The sequence below is a fragment of the Eptesicus fuscus genome, chromosome 6 (genome assembly GCF_027574615.1).
Source record: "Eptesicus fuscus isolate TK198812 chromosome 6, DD_ASM_mEF_20220401, whole genome shotgun sequence".
In the NCBI taxonomy this organism is placed as follows: Eukaryota; Metazoa; Chordata; class Mammalia; order Chiroptera; family Vespertilionidae; genus Eptesicus; species Eptesicus fuscus.
The window spans coordinates 166,078-188,340 of record NC_072478.1 but is presented as its reverse complement, the minus strand read 5'-3'; the positions used below and the strand labels follow the sequence as shown (position 1 = coordinate 188,340).

At 60.5% G+C, this 22,263-nt stretch overlaps 1 protein-coding gene across 1 annotated transcript in view; it reads right to left on the bottom strand.

The window, feature by feature from the left end:
• The window catches only part of ALPK1 (alpha kinase 1), a 67,395-nt gene that overhangs the window by 2,617 nt on the left and 42,515 nt on the right, over positions 1-22,263 (bottom strand). The window contains exons 5-13 of the mRNA XM_028130211.2: positions 13,201-13,260; positions 11,369-11,455; positions 9,485-9,561; positions 8,672-8,767; positions 7,194-7,298; positions 3,502-5,506; positions 1,696-1,849; positions 995-1,157; positions 251-437 (exon numbers count right to left, since the gene is read on the bottom strand). Of these exons, the coding sequence (XP_027986012.2) occupies positions 251-437; positions 995-1,157; positions 1,696-1,849; positions 3,502-5,506; positions 7,194-7,298; positions 8,672-8,767; positions 9,485-9,561; positions 11,369-11,455; positions 13,201-13,260 (2,934 nt within the window). The remainder of the gene's footprint in view (positions 1-250; positions 438-994; positions 1,158-1,695; positions 1,850-3,501; positions 5,507-7,193; positions 7,299-8,671; positions 8,768-9,484; positions 9,562-11,368; positions 11,456-13,200; positions 13,261-22,263) is intronic.

Here is a 22,263-nt window from a genome sequence, read left to right as displayed (position 1 = left end):
CATTGATCGGCTGCCTCCTGCACGCCCCGCACTGGGGATTGAGTCCAAAACCCAGGCCTGTGCCCTGACCGGGAATTGAACCCGGGAGCCTTCTGTCTGCAGGTCGACACTCTAGCCACTGAGCCAAACCGGCCAGGGCTCAAATCGATTGATTTAATTCCAAGCAGGCACTGCACAATCTGTAGCTGCAAAGCCTCCCACTTGCACGTAAACAGCACTGCAAGGGAAGAGGACGCTCCTGTGCACGCACCTTGTAAATCTACGACGACATCCTGGTGGTTGGAAAACTCGTAGGAAAAGTGGCCGAAAGCTAAGCCGCATTGGGTGGCTTTGTACTCTGTCTTCACCACTTTCGTGTTATTGGATAATTTTACAAACTCCCCCCGTATGTAAGGCTCCACACTGACACATCCTTTTATCATCTCGTCCTCTAAAATCTGAAAAACAGAAGTGGAGGCCGCGTGACCTACGGTGAGGGCACGGGCGTGGCTCTGTGAACCTCGGCTTTGCCGCTCAGGAGAGTGGCGACCAGACCTGGCTCCCTTATTTGCATGTGAAGTGTGTCACATCGATGGAACACCATAGAACCTACAGTTATTCTTCTTTCACCGAAATGCTCGTGTCAAACTTGGGCCGTGATGTTTCTTTTTTATTTTTTTAAAAAAATATTTTTATTGATTTCAGAGAGAAAGGGAGAGGGGAAGAGAGAGAAACATCAATGATGAGAGAGAATCATGGATAAGCTGCCTCCTGCACGCCCCCTCCTGGGGATCAAGCCAGAAACCTGGGCCTGTGCCCTTGACTGGAATCGAACCCGAGACCTTTCAGTGTGCAGGCGGACCTCTGTCTACTGAGCCACACCAGCCAGGGCTCATCACTGATGTCTCTCTCTCCCTCTCCCTTCCTCTCTGAAATCAATAAAAATAGCTTTAGAAAAGGAAACCTAGCCTGATGGGGGTCTCTGGACGTCCCCAGCCCTGGCTTCTCCTCTCACCAGCAGCGCTGCGGCGGGCACGTAGAAGAGCTGGGTGGGGATCTTCTGCTCATAGAGTCGCTTGTTGAATTCCGTCACGTAGTGCTGGGCGGTCCCCTGGCGCTCCACGTCAGAGAAGTGCAGCCACAGCGCCTTCGGCTCCTTGTACGCCTTCCCAACGTACCTGCATTAAACCGAACCACAGGTGACGTCCCCGAGGAGGCGGCCTCCCCGCGTCCGGCTCCACGCAGGGCCTCCGAACCTGTCCCCTTCCCACGCACCGTCCTCGCCGCTGTCCCCGCCCCGCCCTCTGGGCAGGTGTCCAGGGTTCGTGCTCAGGTCCACACCTGGGCTGTCTCGTCTCCGGCCTAAGATGGTTGTCCTGCCTTTTTCGCAGGCTCACTCGTTTACTCAGAGTGTGGCTTTCAGAGTTGAACTAGACTTTTACCAGCATTTAAATATTCTTTCTAAATCCTCGCTCAAGGATGTTTAAAAAAGTTGATATTTTTATTAATTTCAGAGAGGAAGGGAGAGGGAGAGAAATAGAAACATCGATTATGAGAGAGAATCACTGATCAGCTACCTCCTGCATCCCCCACACTGGGGATCGAGCCTGTAACCTGGGCCTGTGCCCTGACCTCTTAGGTCATAGTCGATGCTCAACCACTGAGCCACGCCAGCCGGATAACCAGCCCTTTTACATGAATGATGTCGATCAGTACCTTCCCAGAGTTTCTTCTTGATGGAGATAATGAACCCAAAAGGCGTTTCTCTGCCTGCCCATCTTCGTCACCTTCAGGTAGTCCCCCAGGTATACAGCAGTCTCCTGGGCCGTCCACAGCTCCGATTTCTTGGAATATTTCAACAAAAGAGCATCTGTGAAAAACAGAGCAGGTGAAAACGGATCTGGGCTCCCCCCTATGCCAGGACGGCACAGTTACGAGTACAGCTGAAATGGCTCAGGGCCTCATTCAGCTGATCTGAAATCTTCAGCTTCTGTATACGTCTCTCAAGGTTAGCCTCTGCCACGGAGACTAATACAAGTTAGGGAAGTACAATAAACAAGCAGAGCTTCACAAATAAGAAAAAGACTAGCCTTTGATCCACAGAATCTTGTTTGTGGCGACAACATGAAGATAAGGCCAGGGTTTCAGGATGAAAGGAGAGGAGAATAAAGGGCTATTTATTTATTTTTAAATATATTTTTATTGATTTCAAAGAGGGAGAGAGAGAAACATCAATGATGAGAGAGAATCACTGATCAGCTGCTCCCTGCACGCCCTCTACTAGGGACTGAGCCCGAAACTCAGGCATGTGCCCTGACTGGGAATCGAACCATGACCTCCGGGTTCATAGTTCGACCCTCACACAGTGAGCCACGCCGGTCGGGCTAAACGGGGACACCTCAGAGACACCCTGGAGCATGTGCTACAGACCTATCTTCTTTGGATGACCTGGGGGCTCCAGGTAACAGCTCCTCCTATGCCAGGTGCTATGGACAGGAATACATAACGCTTTACCTCAGAGTCCTGGCATTCCCGAGATCCTAGATTACATGTTGTAGCACAGCCTCACCTTCTCTTCCTTGTTTTGTTTAATTTGGAAAAGCCCAAAACTTACTTGAGAAAATATAGCTACTGTACAAAGATATGAACTCAGCTGGAAAAGGGAAAGATATGAAGAAATAAGGACCGTCTTCACCTTAAAGAATGAAGAACAGCCCGGCCAACCTGGCTCAGTAGTTGAGTGTCGACCTATGAACCAGGAGGTCATGGTTCAATTCCGTCAGGGCACATGCCTGGGTTTTGGGCTCCATCCCCAGTGTGGGGCCTGTAGGAGGCAGCCATGATTCTCTCTCATCATTGATGTTTCTATTTCTTTCTCCCTCTCTCTTCCTCTCTGAAATCAATAAATCCTATCTAATAAAGAGGGAATATACTAATTGACCCTAACACCTTTGCAAAGATGGTGGCACCCACAGCCAATAAGGAGGGAATATGCTAATTGATTGCCCTGCCCTCAAAGATGGCAGCACCCACAGCCACAAGATGGCGGTGCCCAGTCCCCTCAGCCCTGCCAGGGTGCCTGCCTCCAGAGTCCCCCAGTCCCTTAAGCCCCCTGCCACCCAGGGCCGGCCGAGGCTTGCACTGCCGGCAGTGGCAGCAGCAGAGGTGTGATGGGGGCGTTGCCTTCCCCTGATCACCGGTCACCTCCGGGTCCATGCACTCACCTCCGGGTCCATGCACTCACCTCCGGGGCCATGCGCTCACCTCCGGGGCCATGTACTCACCTCCGGGTCCATGTACCCACCTCCGGGGCCATGTACTCACCTCCGGGGTCATGTACCCACCTCCGCGGGCATGTACCCACCTCCGCGGGCATGTACCCACCTCCGCGGGCATGTACTCACCTCCGCGGGCATGTACCCACCTCCGCGGGCATGTACTCACCTCCGGGGCCATGTACTCACCTCCAGGGCCATGTACCCACCTCCGCAGCCATGCACCTGCCACAGGCTGTGTACTTACCGTACGCCTGGTGCAGCCGGCTGGGCCTAAACACCCCTGTGCCCTCCAGCCTCTGGAGCAGCCAGTCATGTGTCACACCCGCCAGGAGCCGTTCCAGGTCATGGGGCTGCAGTGTGCGAGCCTCGAGCATCTCTTGCCGCGTCTCTCCCGCCAACGACATGAAGGAACTCGCGCTGGAGTTCAGGAAGGACCAGGGCCTGCTCCCCTCGGAGGACCCGCTGGACGCAGTGGGCGTCCTCCACCAGCTACCCCAGGAGGAGCCGGAGCTCCCGCTGCCGCTGAGGCTGAGCACTTGGGCGGGCTCGTTCCCCTCCTCTGTGGTGGTGCAGGCCTCGTGGCTCCTGGAGGCAGGGGGCGGCCTCGGAGCACATGGCCTGGGGCAGCCACGCGGCCCGGTGGGGTCCAGCAGCTGCCCCCGCTCGTCCACAGTGGAGGCATCGGGGTCCGCCTCCTGCTCTTGGACGGGGCCCCCGCTGTGTCCTGATTGCAGATGTTGAACGGGCCACGGTGACGTGGCAGAGTGACGTGCCATTGCGGAGCTTGCGCCCAGAGAATCGCCCAGGACTCTGTGGGATTCAGCGGCTTCTTCTGGGGTCCCCCGAGAGGGGCTCCCTTGAAATGCAGGGCCTGCTCCTCGAGTGCGTCCTGCCCCCGGCCCCTCTGCAGACCCGCGTTTGGCATCGTCACCGACTGCTGGGAGCTCATCCATTACCTCAGAGGTTTCTTCCTCTTGGAACGAAGGCTGTGCGGCCACACTCTGGGGCCAACGGGAACCAGAAGACCCAAACGCAGACCCCAGTGAGGGCCTGGCCTGAGCAGAGGCGCCCCTGGGGCCCGTGGCTCTGCCTGCCCGCCTTGCCTCTGGGCCTCCCTCCGCCAGCCCTGTCCCGGAGGGCACGGGAGCGCCCGCGGTGCTCCCAGGAGGGCAGGCAGCCGAGGGTGCGTGGCTCCGAGAGGACTCGGAAGGGCCGTCCTCGGGCGCCGGGAAAGAGAGACCTTGAAGCTCCGAGGACAGAGCACGCACAGCTGCGCGGTTCCCAGGGCTGCCCGCCCCGGCCGTGGGCCCCCGAGTGTCCACAGGGCGTCCCCGGCCGGGCGAGTGACCGGGGGACCTGCTGTCCACGTGGGTGTCCACCTCCTCCCAGCTGGAGGAGAAGCTGCGTCCGGACAGCCTGCTCCAGGGACTGGGACTCCGGCTGCCACTCGGAGCAGCGACCCCGCTGCCATGGACTGGCGACGCAGCCTCGGTCTCCACGTCTGGGTCCAGGGAGACGCGGAGTGTGTCCGAACGGATCCAGTCCCTCCTCCCCGCCCGCGGGGGCGCCTCCGGACTCCTCTCAGCTGCCCGGCAGGGAGACGGCCCCCCTCCTGTTTGGAGGCACGGCCCGTCCTCAGCACTCGCGGCGTCCGGGCCCCGTGTGTCCGTTCTCAGTGCCGTGATGCAGACGCCCGGGTCTGGATCCTTCTGTTCATTTTTCTTGTTTCCACAGATGCTTTCAAACGCCCCACACACCGCGGTGTGGTGCCGGGCGTGGGCCTGCAGGACCGTCGGGAAGGCCACGCGCCCCAGCAGGAGGGGCCTGTCCAGACCTCGCATGAAGCCCGCAGGGACGTACGCCCCGTCTTCCCAACCTGGGAAGCTCCGAACCGGCAGCAGGTCCTTCACCTGCGTGATCCCACGCATGATCTCCCGAGACAGCGCTGCCCGCTCCGGGGCTGCGGCCGCCGTGACGGCATACAGCTTCCCCACGGCCTCCCGGCAGAGCCGGCGGGCGGCGCGGCTCGGCCCCGTGTCCCCGTGGAGCCTGCGGTGCGCCGTGCAGAGGCCGAGCGCGGCCCTGAGGAAGCTGTGCAGGCCCTGCCTCCCGGGCACCGGCTCGTCCCCGCGCTGGGTGAGGAGGCCGATCTCAAAGGCCTCTCTGGCGTCCTGCAGATACAGCGTCCGCATCTCGGAGGGACAGGCGCCGGCACCGGCGTAGGACAGCAGGCACGCGCCCCGGACGTTCTGGGAAAACACCAAACACAAAGATAGACGTGGAGTTGGAAACTGCAGGCGGAGCGGGAAAACCTCTCACTCCTGGAGGACAGCGTGAGAAATGTGGAAAAATGAGCACTGAGTGTGGGCCACCATCGAACACTGAAGAGCCGAGGTCTTGTCCGGCCGGCGTGGCCCAGCGGTAAGTGTCGGCCTGTGAACCAGGAGGTCAGGTTTATTCCCAGTCAGGGCCCAGGCCCAGGCTGCAGGCTCCATCTCCAGGGGCGGGCGGGGGGGAGGGGGAGAGTGCAGGAGGCAGCCGATCAATGACTCTCATCATTGATGTTTCGCTCTCTCTCTCCTTCCTCTCTGAAATCCATAACATTATTTCCTATCTGATAAAGAGGGAATATGCAAATTGACCACCATGCCCTAATAAAATGGCTGCACCTGCAGTAAAGGTGGGGATCCCGTAACACAAGATGGCTGCACTCACAGCAGAGGCTGAGTTCCCTTAAGGAGCCTTAACAAGCAATCAGCAGGGACCTGAGGCTGTTTGGCACTGGGCCAGGGCAGGGGACCTTAGTCTGCACCCCCTACCCGGCAGGGCTTGACAGGGATGGGGCCGGCCAGGTCTAGATCAAGTCCGATGGGTGGGGCCAGCCAGGTCTGGGGCTCTCGCTATTTCGAGGTGCACGTGGGCGGGTGGGGACTTGACTCTGGGTCCTGCAGCGTACCCCAGACTCTGACAGGAGGAAGATTTTCATATACATTTTACTAATTTTCTTTCATTTCTGACACTTCTATTATAGATAAAGGGCAAATAGCAATATTAAAATATTCCCTCTAATTAATTCCCTTTTAATGTGCACGAATTTTGTGCACCGGGCCACTAGTTTATACTTAAAAAAGAACCTGAGGTCTTTCTGGTGATGGGGAGGAGGGCCAGGAGGTCCGAGTGGCTGCTCAGAGCTGCCTATGAACCACTGCTCCCAGAGCCCCAGACTCTTTGATTAAAGGTGTCACTTACGTTTGTCGCTGCTGTTGGTTTTAGCAGAGTCTATACGAGGGACATGGACATGAAAGCTTCTCTATGCAAATAAAGTTGCTGTGTTTCAACATGCTTTATCCAATAATAACACGATAGGCTAGTGCTTCCACACCCGCTGTGCATTTCAGTCACCTGAGCAGTGTTTCAAGAAGGGTTTTGGGAATCCCAGAAATTTGCATATGCAGGGTTGAGGGAGGGGCCCGGGAAGGTGTGTTTTAAAAAGGCTCCTATGGCCTGGCCGGCGCACTTGGTGGTTAGAGCGTCTGCCCGCACACTGAAGGGTCTCGGGAGCATGTACCTGGGTTGCAGGTTTGATCCCCAACCCCATTCGGGGCACATGCAGGAGGCAACCAATCCATGTGTCTCTCTCACATCGATGTTTCCCTCACTCTCTCCCTTCCCTCTCTAAAAATCAATGGGAAGAATGTCCTCAGGTGAGGATTAACAAACCAACAAACAATCAATCAATCAATCAATCAATCAATCAAACAACAGGCTGCGAGGGCAGTTCCGGGTGCTGGGGTCACTGCTCCGGAGCAGGTGGCCCCGGGGCCTCCGGCTGGACGAAGGGAGCCCCCACAGGATGGCACCACCCGCCCCATGCACCTCCCACACGGCATCTGACCCTGTTGTCTGACCAGGCCCGCCCCGCCCCCCCCTCCTCACCATGGCCGTGAGCACGAAGAGGGGCGTGTAGGGGCTGAAGGCGGCGGCCAGCTTGCAGGCTTCAGCGGCCAACAGCAGGCGATGGGCACAGTCCCTCGTCAGGCCCTGGAAGAGAGCGGGGGCCACGGGCCGTGCCCACAGTTGTTCATCCATCAGCCAAAGATTCCCGGGGATGCCCCAGCCGCCAGCAAACTGTTTCAGAGCTGTGCCCAGAGAGGGGCTGTATCCCCCGCCCCCCCCACGCCCAGCCTCCCATCCAGGCCATGTGGGCGGGGCTCAGGTACCAGAGGCTTCGTCCCCACAGACCCCCTGGAGGGACTAGGTCACTTCACAGCCATGTTAATGGCCGGTTTCCGAGGCATCTAGGCCGAGAGCCCTTCAGTTTATGGACTCATGGCAATCAGGGTCCCCATTTGTTCTGGAAACACGTGCTGCTTGCCTCTGGGCGTCAGGCACTGTGTCAGGCTCAGGGACACACAGGGGCTGCCTTCCTGCTGAGGGAGGGGATCAGACACCATCGAAGGAAAGGTGCTTGTAGCAAGGGGCCGGGGAGGAGGGACAGAGCCCTGTGCTGTTTGTCCGACAGCAAGAGCGGCAGCTAGATTCCGATTCCGATCTGATTGCTGCCAACAGCTGTGTCCTCACGCGGCATAGCGCTGAGCGCTGTGACTGCCGATCCTATACAGATCTCACTTTCCACCCGGCTGGCGTGGCTCAATGGCTGAGTGTTGACCTATGAACCAGGAGGTCAGGGTTCGATTCCCGGTCAGGGCACAGGCCCAGGTTGTGGATTTGATCCCCAGTGTGGGGCGTGCAGGAGGTGGAATATCCATGATTCTCTCATCATGGATGTTTCTCTCTCTCCCTCTCTGAAGTCAATAAAAATATTTTTAAAAATCTCCACTTCCATGCAGGACGGAGCAGGTCACTGTCCCCACGGGGCCTGCTCAGCCCGGGGACCCGGCCCTGCCTCCTGGGGGCCTCGGCCGCGCTCCTCTCTAACGGGGACGGCGCGTTTTGCTCGTAGGATCTCCTGGGGATCACATAGGCAGACAGCCTTTCTGAGCTGTGACCACGTGTAACTATTAGGAGTCATTCTCGCTAAGGGCAGGGCTCCACATGTGAACAGACGATGATGAGCTTTAAACCTGTGGCCCCTTTACTTGGTCCTGAGACGGCCCGGTGTGGGCGCTGCATTTGGTGAGGTTGGAAAGTGAGGGCTCGGAGCGGGCTCCCGGCGTGTATCACTGCGGTGAGGCCACGGTTCCCTCGCCCGTCACTGTCCGAGCGCAGACAGAGTGCCAGGGCTGGGATACCAGAGCGCCAGGTCGCGGGGGAACTGGGAGCCCCGAGGCCCGCCACGGGGCGGCACTGTGCTCCCCCACCTCCCTCCGGCGCCCAGGTGGAGCGTGGGCGGACCGGCTATAGGGGCTGCCACTTGGCACCGGGATTGCCAGTGAGAGTCAGATGACAGTTACCAAGGCCACGTGGGGGTGGGTTTTGAACTTCTCGTAGTCTTGCTCGCTCATGGACACACAGATGTCGGCCAGTATCCCCAGCGAGGCGGAGATGCCCTGGGAGGAAACAGGTTCCCGTCAGCGCGGGCTCCCGACCGGCCGGCCTCCCGCCCCCCACACCACCACGGCTAATGTCAGTGTGACGGCCGCGACCCGGAAACGCTTTTGATCGGATGCCAGAGGCTGGGACGCCGAGCTGCGACCCGAGGCCAGGAGCCCATGGGAGCACACGGTGTGCTCGCTGGGCTCGGCGTGTGTGTGTGTGTGTGTGTGTGTGTGTGTGTGTGTGTGTGCAGCCAGCGTGTCCGTGGGAGGCCTGCCCAGGCCTGACGGGCCAGGTCCGTGCCTGCCGAGGTGGTGGGCTTGCGGGCAGCTCGGGGCGTGTGACCACATCCGAGGAGAACGAGCGTCACAGACACGAGGCCTCGGGCAGGGACGCAGCCCTGCTCTCGTGTCCCCAGTGACGACGCGATGGAATCAGTGAGCTCCCGTCTCTGCCCTCGACTCGGACGCTCCCACCGAGCACGGGGCTCCGCTCGTGCCGAGTCACGGAGCCAGGGCGGAGGAGGACGAGGACGGCTGGCAGGAGTGACACACGGGTGGGGAGTCGCACGTGAGCACAGAGACCGGCTCTGAGCCAGGAGCCTGCGTGAGGGCGCCCATGCCCCGCGCTTGCCCGCGGGTCCGCAGCCACACGTAACCTGAGCGGCGACCCCGGGATTGTGCTCAGGAGAGAACACGCAGGACACAGGACCGGAGACGCGGGCACGCCACCTTCTTGTCTGGCTGAGGAAGCGTCAGAAACCCCACAATCGAGGCCCGAATGAGCTCCGCTGCTTCATGCCACATCCCTGTAAGAGGGGGACCGGCTAGTCTGTGCCCTGAGACAGAGAACACCTTGAAAACCACAGAAAGGAGCTTCCTCAGGGCCAGTCAGATGGACAGGCGCCGGGTGGACAGGGGTCAGCGGGTGGACAGGGGTCATCGGGTGGACAGGGGTCATTGGGTGGACAGGGGTCATCAGGTGAACAGGGGTCATCGGGTGGACAGGGGTCATCAGGTGGATGGGGGTCAGGTGGACAGGGGTCATCGGGTGGACAGGAGTTGGGTGGACAGGGGTCATCAGGTGGACCGGGGTCAGGTGGACAGGGGTCATTGGGTGGACAGGGGTCATCGGGTGAACAGGGGTCATCGGGTGGACGGGAGTCATCAGGTGGACGGGGTCAGGTGGACAGGGGTCATCGGGTGGACAGGGGTCATTGGGTGGACAGGGGTCATCAGGTGGATGGGGGTCAGGTGGACAGGGGTCATTGGGTGGACAGGGGTCATTGGGTGGACAGGGGTTGTTGGGTGGACGGGGTCAGGTGGACAAGGGTCATTGGGTGGACAGGGGTCATCAGGTGAACAGGGGTCATCGGGTGGACAGGGGTCATCAGGTGAACAGGGGTCATCGGGTGGACAGGGGTCATCAGGTGGATGGGGGTCAGGTGGACAGGGGTCATCGGGTGGACAGGAGTTGGGTGGACAGGGGTCATCAGGTGGACCGGGGTCAGGTGGACAGGGGTCATTGGGTGGACAGGGGTCATCGGGTGAACAGGGGTCATCGGGTGGACGGGAGTCATCAGGTGGACGGGGTCAGGTGGACAGGGGTCATCGGGTGGACGGGAGTCATCAGGTGGACGGGGTCAGGTGGACAGGGGTCATCGGGTGGACAGGGGTCATTAGGTGGACGGGGTCAGGTGGACAGGGGTCATCGGGTGAACAGGGGTCATCGGGTGGACGGGAGTCATCAGGTGGACGGGGTCAGGTGGACAGGGGTCATCGGGTGGACAGGGGTTGTTGGGTGGACAGGGGTCGGGTGGACAGGGGTCATCGGGTGGACAGGGGTCATCGGGTGGACAGGGGTCGGGTGGACAGGGGTCATCGGGTGGACAGGGGTCGGGTGGACGGGGTCAGGTGGACAGGGGTCGGGTGGACAGGGGTCATCGGGTGGACAGGGGTCGGGTGGACAGGGGTCATCGGGTGGACAGGGGTCGGGTGGACAGGGGTCATCGGGTGGACAGGGGTCGGGTGGACAGGGGTCATCGGGTGGACAGGGGTCGGGTGGACAGGGGTCATCGGGTGGACAGGGGTCGGGTGGACGGGGTCAGGTGGACAGGGGTCGGGTGGACAGGGGTCATCGGGTGAACAGGGGTTGGCAGACAGCACCGCCCCTGGTCGGTTCGCACCCCGGGAGCAGCAGGGTGACCAGAGCGCGAGGTGGACACAGCCCCCGGAGAAGCCCCGGCACACGCAGGAACAGCCCTCCTGCTGCCACACTGACAAGCACTTCGCTGGCTTCTAAAGTTCGACCCGGTTCTGTGAGCGTTTGGAGGGGTGGACGGGTCAGGGTCAGGGGTTAGGAATGAGGTGTCGCCAGGGGCGGGGAGCCCTGCTGCCTGAGGTCAGACCCAGGATGACACTGAGAACCCAGGCCAGTGCTCACAACTCACTGTCGCCTCAGGCTCAGCAGGGCTGCCCCCCCGCCCCCCCGCGCCCGGGATTGCCAACGGGCCCGAGGGAAGGGGGGCAGGTTAACCGGACACAGCGTGAGACCCCTCCCTGGCCAGGCGGGGCGCGGTGGGGGCGCGGGGCAGGTAGGGGGAGGAGGGGGCGCACCCAGCTTCTGCAGGATCTGCCCTCGGACCTGCACGCACACGGACTGCACCAGGACCCTGTCGCTCTCGTGTCTGTACAGCCAGGAGCCTGCGATAAGAGAGCCTCGATCAGCACAGGGACCCGGGGAGCCACTGCCATGGAGGCCAGGAGGCCTGGGACCGATGGAGAGGCACCTGTGTGCACGACCAGAACCACTGCTCCCTTGCCACCCCCTCATCTGTCCCTTCACCCGCCCCCCTAGGCTCCTTCACCCCTCCCCCTCCGCCCCTTCACCCCTCCCCCTCTACCCCTTCACCCCTCCCCCTCCACCCCTTCACCCCTCCCCCTCCTCCCCTTCACCCCTCCCCCTCCTCCCCTTCACCCCTCCCCCTCCGCCCCTTCACCCCTCCCCCTCCGCCCCTTCACCCCTCCCCCTCCACCCCTTCACCCCTCCCCCTCCTCCCCTTCACCCCTCCCCCTCCGTCCCCTCTGAGAGTGGCGTGTCCTCTGCGGGAACCACTTCCCTGGCTCCGAGGGGACTGGCTGCTTCCCGCCCCGGGCCTCAGTGCAATCCTGTTACTGCAGGGCTGCCTGGGGAGCTCACCCACAGCGACACCATGGCTGTGGGGTGTCCTGAGCGAGGTGGGGCTAGTTCCGTCCACCCAGACACGCACCGGAGGCAGGGAAGGGCCAGGACGCGGACCGCCCGGGGCTTGAGCGGGACAGGGCGAGAGACTGGCTTCTCTCTGCGGAGCACGGGCTGGGGAGAGGCCCCTGAGGCTCCCGGACGAGCAGAGTAGGAGGGAGGCAGGCGTGAAAGCCGCCAGCTCAGACCCACTGGGACACTCTCCTCACTAGCCTGTCATGTCACCTCTGTGTTCATCCAGCTTCTAATGCCCGTGTGTGCATGTGTGCGTGCATGTGCATGTATACACATGTGCCTGCACAGGCATATGTGTGTGGGCACACATATATGCACGTGTACATGGGTGCACATGCACACACCTCTGGGTGCATGTGGACATGTGTGGACACGTGTGTCTCTGTGTGTGCAAGCATGTGTGTGGGCACATGTGCATGTGTTCAGATGGGTCTCTGTGTTCAGACATGCGTATGTGTGGACATGTGTGCAGGTGCACACATGTGTCTCTCTGTGCGCATGCATGCATGCATGTGTACTCATGTGTCTCTCTGTGGGCACATGCACATGTGTACGTGTGTCTGTGCAGGCATGTGTGTGGGCACGCATGCGTATGTACACGTGTGCGTGCAGTGAGTAGATGAGAAACGTGCAGGCCATGTGCTGGCGGCGGTGGCCACATGGAGGGGTGTGGGGTCAGTATTTGTACTTCAAACTGCCCCCCGCTGGGAACGTCTGCCAGTTGGAAGGCCCGGGGCCTCCCGGCTGAGCAGACGGAGCGCAGGCTGCTGGGAATCGCCGTCGCCTCGCTGCACACTCGCCGCCCAGGAGTTCAGACGCGCACCCGCAGGCCTCAGGCTCCTGCGCCCCAGCCCCGGGACTGCTGTCCTTCATGGGGGAGGCAGTGTCCGCCCTGGCCCACGCTCCGTTGGTTGGAGTGCCGTCCTGTATCCCCAGGAGGTTGTGGGTTGGATTCCTGGTCAGGAGACATGCCCAGGTTGTGGGTTCGATCCCCAGTCTGGGTGCGTACAGGAGGCAACCTGATTGATGTTTCTCCCAGGTTGATGTTTTTTTCTCTCCCTTCCTCTCTCTTTAAAATCAATGAAAAAAAAACTGATCCTCGGGTAAGGATAAAAACATACATTAAAACCACCGGCTTGAAGCTGGAGCCCTGCAGGCCGGAGGGTAGAGGCGGGCATGTGGACGCTCTCACCTGTTGCTCCCTCGTTGCTGATCAAACTGCTCAGGATGTACTCGGCTTTTAAAAGTTTCCCTGAAAAGAAGCACACGGATGCCACGCAGTCAGCTCTGAGCACACGCTTTACATAGTCTACCCTGAACACGTCACAGCAGGGCCACGGCCGCGGGGACGCTCCGTGTCCGTCTAACATCAACGCCGTCATCACATCCCACAGGGCGCAGGACGGGCTCTCAGGAGTTGGGGAGGTGGGACGTCATGTCTGACATGACGGTCAGGCTCGTGCGTAAGGACAGATCCGGTCCCGACCTGTGTGAGCGTGGCCGACCTCCGTGGGACAGCGTCGCGGGCGCGCAGGGCGGCTGCAGGGCTCACTGTCAGGAAGGGTTCCCAGGGGCCTGGGAGCTTCTTTCTAAACTCCCCACCGGTGTTGGTGCTGCCACGTGGGGGCCTCACCTCCCGCGGCTGTTTCTCCGTCAGCAGAAACGTGCCCATTCACCACCTCACCGGCCCCTCATCCGGCCCCTGGGACGTCTCGGATGTCATCGAAGTGACTTTGGCTCCGTCTGCCCGGGCACAGCGGCCTCCTGACCGGCCCTGGAGCAGTCTGGCAGTCTGCCCTCTCTGTGTGCTCGCATCGCTCCTCGGTGAGGCCCCGCCCCGCCTCAGCCCCGGCTGGCTGTGACGGTCGCTAAGGCCTCCCCGCCTCAGTTCCATTGCACACCGTGCCCCAGGCGCTACGCTGTGTCCCCGAAGCAGGTCACACACGCCGTTCTGGGCGGGGCCTGCCAGCTCTCACCAAGGGCTGGGACTCGCGTGCCTTCCTTCTCCTCTGGCTAAGCTGTCCCCGGGACCTGCTGTGACCAGTCCAGTAAACTCATGCTCCTTCCCTGCTCTGCCCTGTGCTTTAAGCAGACTAATTTTTAAAATGTATATTTTTATTGACTTCAGAGAGGAAGGGAGAGGGAGAGAGAGAAACGTCAGTGATGAGAGGGAAGCATGGATCGGCTGCCTCCTGCACGCCCCACACTGGGGATGGAGTCCGCAACCCGGGCCTGTGCCCTGACAGGAATCGAACCGTGACCTCCTGGTTCACAGGCCGACGCTCAGCCACTGAGCCACGCCGGCCGGGCAGACTACTCATAAGCCACTTGTTTCTCGTGTTTATTTCTGTCCTTTCCGGTTTGGGGGCGCCGCGTTCCCTGATTGCTGTCTGTGCTGTGCCCTTGCGTGCTGCTTGTGAATTGTGACCTCAGGTGCCTCTGGCAGGCGGTCCCCTCCCCCCCCCCCCGCCTGCCCCCAGCCCTGTGCACACGTCTCTGGAGCCCAGGTTTGCACGCACCCTGCTGGGCCCTGGACCTTTCAGTCCTGATGTAGTTTTTCCTCAGCTGCTGGGGGTTCCCATGGAGAGGGCGGACTCAGGGCGGACTCAGGGCCGGCTCAGGACTCGCTCAGGGCGGGCTCAGGGCGGGCTCAGGGCAGACTCAGACTCCACATCCACATCTGGCACAGACGTGGTGGTTTCACTTCTTTTGGGGGGTTTTTTTGGCTTCCACCCAACGCAGGGGCAGCCTGCACGCCTCCCTGTCACGTGGCGGGCGGCGGGGGGCTGTGCAGACCTCGAAGGATCCCAGCTTCTGCAGGTGTTTCACGCCTCGTGGGCCCCCGGGTCTGTCTCTGTCCCGCACAGAGAGCGGCCGGCCTCCCTGGGACTAGACCTCGTGTCTCAGCGTCTGCTGCTCTGACTGAACCCGGTGTCTCAGGCGCTTGGACGGCTAAGTCACTGTGTCCGTGGCCGGGGAAGGTGCACATGTGCAAGCCTCCATGTGGAGGGAGCTGAGCGGGCCCTTTACCTGGTGGGAGAGGCGTGACTCCGAGGTTCTGGGAGCGGGGCGGGCCCAGGGCAGCCCCTCTGGCCCGACCCCCACCACACTGACCACTGGGCCTCTGGGGTGTGTTTCGGGCGGATGCCAGGAAGGGAGGGTCCGGGGACAACAGGGGGACGTGCCTTCCTCTCATCACACCATCCCTGTCCCCCTGTGACAATGCATAACCCTGCCTCTGCACGGGTTCCCGAGGCCCAGGATGGAGCCTGCAGCCAGGACAGCGCCTCCTCGGTCCTTGCGGGACGCCCAGGCAGGTACGGCCCCAGGGACGTTAGGGGCAGACGTTGACATAAGCACCAAACGCTGGGCTGTGAGGTCTCAGGCACCTCTGAGTGTCCTCGAGGCAAAACAGCCCAACTGTCGGGGAGGAAGATGGGATTCTCATCCCAGACATGGCCTGTGGGCCCTGCCCTGAGGCCCCCATGCTGGGACACGGCCTGTGGGCATGGCTCCTGGGGCCCCACGCTGGCCGTCACCAGACAATCTCCATGGATCACAGCTCTACAGAGACAGGACAGAAATAGCAAAACCAAATAACAAACAAAAGCCCAAAGTCAGCCCGGCCGGTGTGGCTCAGTGGTTGAGTATCGACCTCTGAACCAGGAGGTCAGGGTTCAATTCTCAATCAGGTGTCAGGCACAGGCCTGGGTTGCAGGCTCCATCCCCAGTGGGGGTGTGCAGGAGGCAGCCGATCAATGATTCTCTCTCATCATTGGTGTCTCTCTCTCCCTCTCCCTTCCTCTCTGAGATCAATAACAATAACCTTTAAAAAGGCAAAAGTTAGGTCGCGTAAAGCAAAGCTGTCAGCACATCTACTCTCCACAGGACCCCACCCCCACCCCACGGGACCCCACCCCCACGGGACCCCACCCCCACGGGACCCCACCCCCACGGGAGCCCACCCCCACGGGGCCCCACCCCCATGGGACCCCACCCCCACGGGAGCCCACCCCCACGGGAGCCCACCCCTCGGACCCCACCCCCACTGGACCCCATTCCACAAGACTCCACCCCCATGAGTCCCACCCCCATCCTTACACCACCCCACAGCAGCGCCATGCACCACAAAGGTGCCACACCATCTGTGTTCCTACAGGGCTCTCCGCACGCGGCACGGCCACCTGCTGCCATCAGCAGGGACTTTGGTCCATGGGGGTCCCTCAGACCCCACAAGCTATAAAGTGCTGCAGATCAGGGACATGGAAAGAAAGGGGCTTTTCCTAAGGTCAATGCTGTCCCCGCCATCCCTCTAGCAGAGTCAATAAGGAGACATGGGCACATGGAGGTCCAGCTGCATGCACGGGGACTGAGGGCCTGGCGCGTGGAAAGCCCGTGGCCTGTCCCAGCAGCTCAGCCCTCTCTGCAGCCAGCACTGCCTGGGGCAGTGGTGAGTGCAGCTCCTTGTCCAAGACAATGAAATGAAGGCATCAACCTCCCAAAGATCAGGGTTATCCAGACCACAGCCACAGCACAGACACAGCCACAGCACAGCCACAGCACAGCACAGCACAGCACAGCCACAGCACAGCCACAGCCACAGCACAGCACAGCACAGCCACAGCACAGCCACAGCACAGACACAGCACAGACACAGCCACAGCACAGCCACAGCACAGCACAGCACAGCACAGACAGACACAGCCACAGCACAGCCACAGCACAGCCACAGCACAGCACAGACACAGCACAGACACAGCCACAGCACAGCCACAGCACAGACACAGCACAGCCACAGCACAGCACAGCCACAGCCACAGCACAGCCACAGCCACAGCACAGACACAGCACAGCCACAGCACAGCCACAGCACAGCCACAGCACAGCACAGCACAGCACAGACAGACACAGCCACAGCACAGCCACAGCACAGCCACAGCACAGCCACAGCACAGCACAGCCACAGCCACAGCACAGCCACAGCCACAGCACAGCCACAGCACAGCACAGCACAGACACAGCACAGCCACAGCACAGCACAGCCACAGCCACAGCACAGCCACAGCCACAGCACAGCCACAGCACAGCCACAGCACAGACACAGCACAGCCACAGCCACAGCACAGCCACAGCACAGACACAGCCACAGCACAGCCACAGCCACAGCCACAGCACAGCACAGCACAGCACAGCCACAGCACAGCCACAGCACAGACACAGCACAGCACAGACACAGCCACAGCACAGCCACAGCACAGACACAGCACAGACACAGCACAGACACAGCCACAGCACAGCCACAGCACAGACACAGCACAGCACAGCCACAGCACAGACACAGCACAGACACAGCCACAGCACAGCCACAGCACAGACACAGCACAGCCACAGCACAGCCACAGCACAGCCACAGCACAGCACAGCACAGCCACAGCCACAGCACAGCCACAGCACAGACACAGCACAGACACAGCACAGCACAGCACAGCCACAGCACAGCCACAGCACAGCCACAGCACAGACACAGCCACAGCCACAGCACAGCCACAGCCACAGCACAGACACAGCACAGCACAGCCACAGACACAGCACAGCCACAGCCACAGCACAGACACAGCACAGACACAGCACAGACACAGACACAGCACAGACACAGCACAGCACAGCCACAGACACAGCACAGCCACAGCCACAGCACAGCCACAGCACAGACACAGCACAGACACAGCACAGACACAGCCACAGCACAGACACAGCACAGACACAGCACAGACACAGACACAGCACAGCACAGACACAACACAGACACAGCACAGCACAGACACAGCACCAGCACAGACACAGCACAGCCACAGCACAGCACAGACACAGCACAGACACAGCACAGCACAGCCACAGCCACAGCCACAGCCACAGCACAGCCACAGCCACAGCACAGACACAGCACAGACACAGCACAGCCACAGCCACAGCACAGACACAGCACAGACACAGCACAGACACAGCCACAGACACAGCCACAGCACAGCCACAGCACAGACACAGCACAGCCACAGCCACAGCACAGACACAGCACAGACACAGCACAGCCACAGCCACAGCACAACACAGCACAGCCACAGCCACAGCACAGACACAGCACAGACACAGCACAGACACAGCACAGCCACAGCCACAGCACAGACACAGCACAGACACAGCACAGCCACAGCCACAGCACAGACACAGCACAGCACAGCACAGCACAGCACAGACAGCCACAGCCACAGCACAGCCACAGCACAGACACAGCACAGCACAGACACAGCACAGCACAGTCACAGCACAGCCACAGCACAGCCACAGCACAGCCACAGAACAGACACAGCACAGCCACAGCACAGCCACAGCACAGACACAGCCACAGCACAGAACAAGCACAGCCACAGCCACAGCACAGACACAGCACAGCACAGCCACAGACACAGCACAGCCACAGCCACAGACACAGCACAGACACAGCCACAGCCACAGCACAGACACAGCACAGCCACAGCCACAGCCACAGCACAGCCACAGCCACAGCACAGACACAGCACAGCCACAGCACAGCACAGACACAGCACAGCCACAGCCACAGCACAGACACAGCCACAGCACAGACACAGCACAGCACAGCCACAGACACAGCACAGCCACAGCCACAGACACAGCACAGACACAGCCACAGACACAGCACAGACACAGCACAGACACAGCCACAGCCACAGCACAGCCACAGCCACAGCACAGACACAGCACAGCACAGCCACAGACACAGCACAGCCACAGCCACAGCACAGCCACAGCACAGACACAGCACAGACACAGCACAGACACAGCCACAGCACAGACACAGCACAGCACAGCCACAGACACAGCACAGCCACAGCCACAGCACAGCCACAGCACAGACACAGCACAGACACAGCACAGACACAGCCACAGCACAGCCACAGCCACAGCACAGCACAGACACAACACAGACACAGCACAACACAGACACAGCCACAGCACAGACACAGCACAGCCACAGCCACAGACACAGCACAGACACAGCACAGACACAGCCACAGCCACAGCCACAGCACAGCCACAGCACAGACACAGCACAGCCACAGCCACAGCACAGCCACAGCACAGACACAGCACAGCCACAGCCACAGCACAGCACAGCCACAGCACAGACACAGCACAGCACAGCCACAGCACAGACACAGCACAGACACAGCACAGACACAGCACAGCCACAGCCACAGCACAGACACAGCACAGCCACAGCACAGACACAGCCACAGCACAGCCACAGCACAGTCACAGCACAGCACAGCACAGCACAGCCACAGCACAGACACAGCCACAGCACAGACACAGCACAGCCACAGCCACAGCACAGACACAGCACAGACACAGCCACAGCCACAGCCACAGCACAGCCACAGCACAGCCACAGCACAGCCACAGCCACAGCACAGACACAGCACAGACACAGCACAGCCACAGCACAGACACAGCACAGACACAGCACAGCCACAGCACAGACACAGCACAGACACAGCACAGACACAGCACAGACACAGCACAGCACAGCCACAGCACAGCACAGACACAGCACAGCCACAGCCACAGCACAGACACAGCACAGACACAGCCACAGCCACAGCACAGACACAGCACAGCACAGCACAGCACAGCCACAGCCACAGCACAGACACAGCACAGCCACAGCACAGACACAGACACAGCACAGCCACAGCACAGCACAGCCCCAGCCACAGCCACAGCCACAGCACAGCCACAGCACAGACACAGCACAGCCACAGCCACAGCACAGCCACAGCACAGCCACAGCCACAGCACAGCCACAGCACAGACACAGCACAGACACAGCACAGACACAGCACAGCCACAGCCACAGCACAGACACAGCACAGACACAGCACAGACACAGCACAGACACAGCCACAGCCACAGCACAGACACAGCACAGACACAGCCACAGCACAGACACAGCACAGCCATAGCCCTAGCCCCAGCCACAGCACAGCCACAGCACAGCCACAGCACAGCACAGACCAGACACAGCACAGCCACAGCCACAGCACAGACACAGCCACAGCACAGCCACAGCCACAGCACAGCCACAGCACAGACACAGCACAGACACAGCACAGCACAGCCACAGCCACAGACACAGCACAGACACACACAGACACAGCCACAGCCACAGACACAGCCACAGCACAGCCACAGCCACAGCCACAGCACAGACACAGCACAGCCACAGCCACAGCACAGCCACAGCACAGACACAGCACAGCCACAGCACAGACACAGCACAGCCACAGCACAGCCACAGCCACAGCACAGCCACAGCACAGACACAGCCACAGCACAGACACAGACACAGCCACAGCACAGCCACAGCACAGACACAGCCACAGCCACAGACCCAGCCACAGCCACAGCACAGCCACAGCACAGCCACAGCACAGCCATAGCCCCAGCCCCAGCCACAGCACAGCCACAGCACAGCCACAGCACAGCCATAGCCCCAGCCCCAGCCACAGCACAGCCACAGCACAGCCATAGCCCCAGACCCAGCCACAGCACAGCCACAGCACAGACACAGCCACAACACAGACACAGACACAGCCACAGCACAGCCACAGCACAGCCACAGCACAGCCACAGCACAGCCATAGCCCCAGCCCCAGCCCCAGCCACAGCACAGCCACAGCACAGCCACAGCACAGCCATAGCCCCAGCCACAGCCCCAGCCACAGCACAGCCACTCATGGACACGAGAGCAGCGGCCATGTGTTTCTAACCCTCACGTCGTCGGGAATTAAAGACTAACTGAGAGCCTGTGGAGGGGACCCCACTGGGCCAGCCCCTCCCCTCAGCCCTCTGATACCCCAAAGTTACAGACGAGCCTCCCTCTCTATTCCACTCGCAGGGACAGGAAGGAAACACGCGCTTTAAGCAAATCAGGGGCAGTGCCCATGTCCCATGTCCCGTGTGTGTGGTGGGAACCTTGGTTACTCCGTGTGCTTGTCAAGGGCCCTCCAGCAAGGAGCCAGGCCCCAGGGAAGAAGAATTCTAACCTGATGCTTACAGGCTGCTGCTCAAAGTGCAGCGATGCAGGCCCCTCTGTCTGACAGCAGGGGGACGGCTTTGTAGGAGACAAAGGCTCCAATTACATTGAGTGGCCAGATTATTGTGATCTCTGAATGCATAATAATCTGGCCACTCAGTGTGTTTGTATATATATTAGAGGCCCTGTGCACGAAATTTGTGCACACCGCCCCAAATTTCGTTTACCGGGCCTCTAGTACAGAATAATATTGCACCCCTCTCCAATCTGGGATCCCTTGAGGGCAGTTGGACATCCCTCTCACAATCCAGGACTGCTGGCTCCCAACCACTTGCCTGCCTGCCTGATTGCCCCTAACCACTTCTGCCTGTCAGCCTGATCACACCCTAACCACTCCCCTGCCAGCCTGATTGATGCCTAACTGCTCCCCTGCTGGCCAAATTGCCCCTAACTTCCCTCCCCTGCAGGCCTGGTCACCCCCAACTGCCCTCCCCTGCTGGCCTGGTCACCCCCAACTGCCCTCCCCTGAAGGCCTGGTCACCCCCAACTGCCCTCCCCTGCTGGCCTGGTCACTCCCAACTGCCCTCCCCTGCTGGCCTGATCACCCCCAACTACTCTTCCCTGCAGGCCTGGTCATCCTTAACTGCCCTTCCCTGCTGGCCTGGTTGCCCCCAACTGCCCTCCCCTGCTGGCCTGATCACCCACAACTGCCCTCCCTGCTGGCCATCTTTGGCGGCCATCTTGTGTCCACATGGGGGCAGCCATCTTGTGTGTTGGAGTGATGGTCAATTTGCATATTACCTCTTTATTATATAAAATATTAGAGGCCCAGTGCATGAATTCATGCATGGGTGGGGTCCTGCCAGCCTGGCCAGGGGAGGGGACATGGGCAGTTGGCCGGCCTGCCTGCTGGTCGAACTCCTGATCAAGGGGACAATTTGCATATTAGCCTTTTATTATATAGGATATACACTGAGTGGCCAGATTATTATGCGCTCAGAGATCATAATAATCTGGCCACTCAGTGTATATTTCCCACCCTTTCATGATTTTCTCCGCACTCTGGCCCTGCAAGCCGGTCTTTGTGCCTGGGGAGCGAAGGGGGACAGGCGAGAGGGCGTGGCAGGGCTGTCAGGTCAG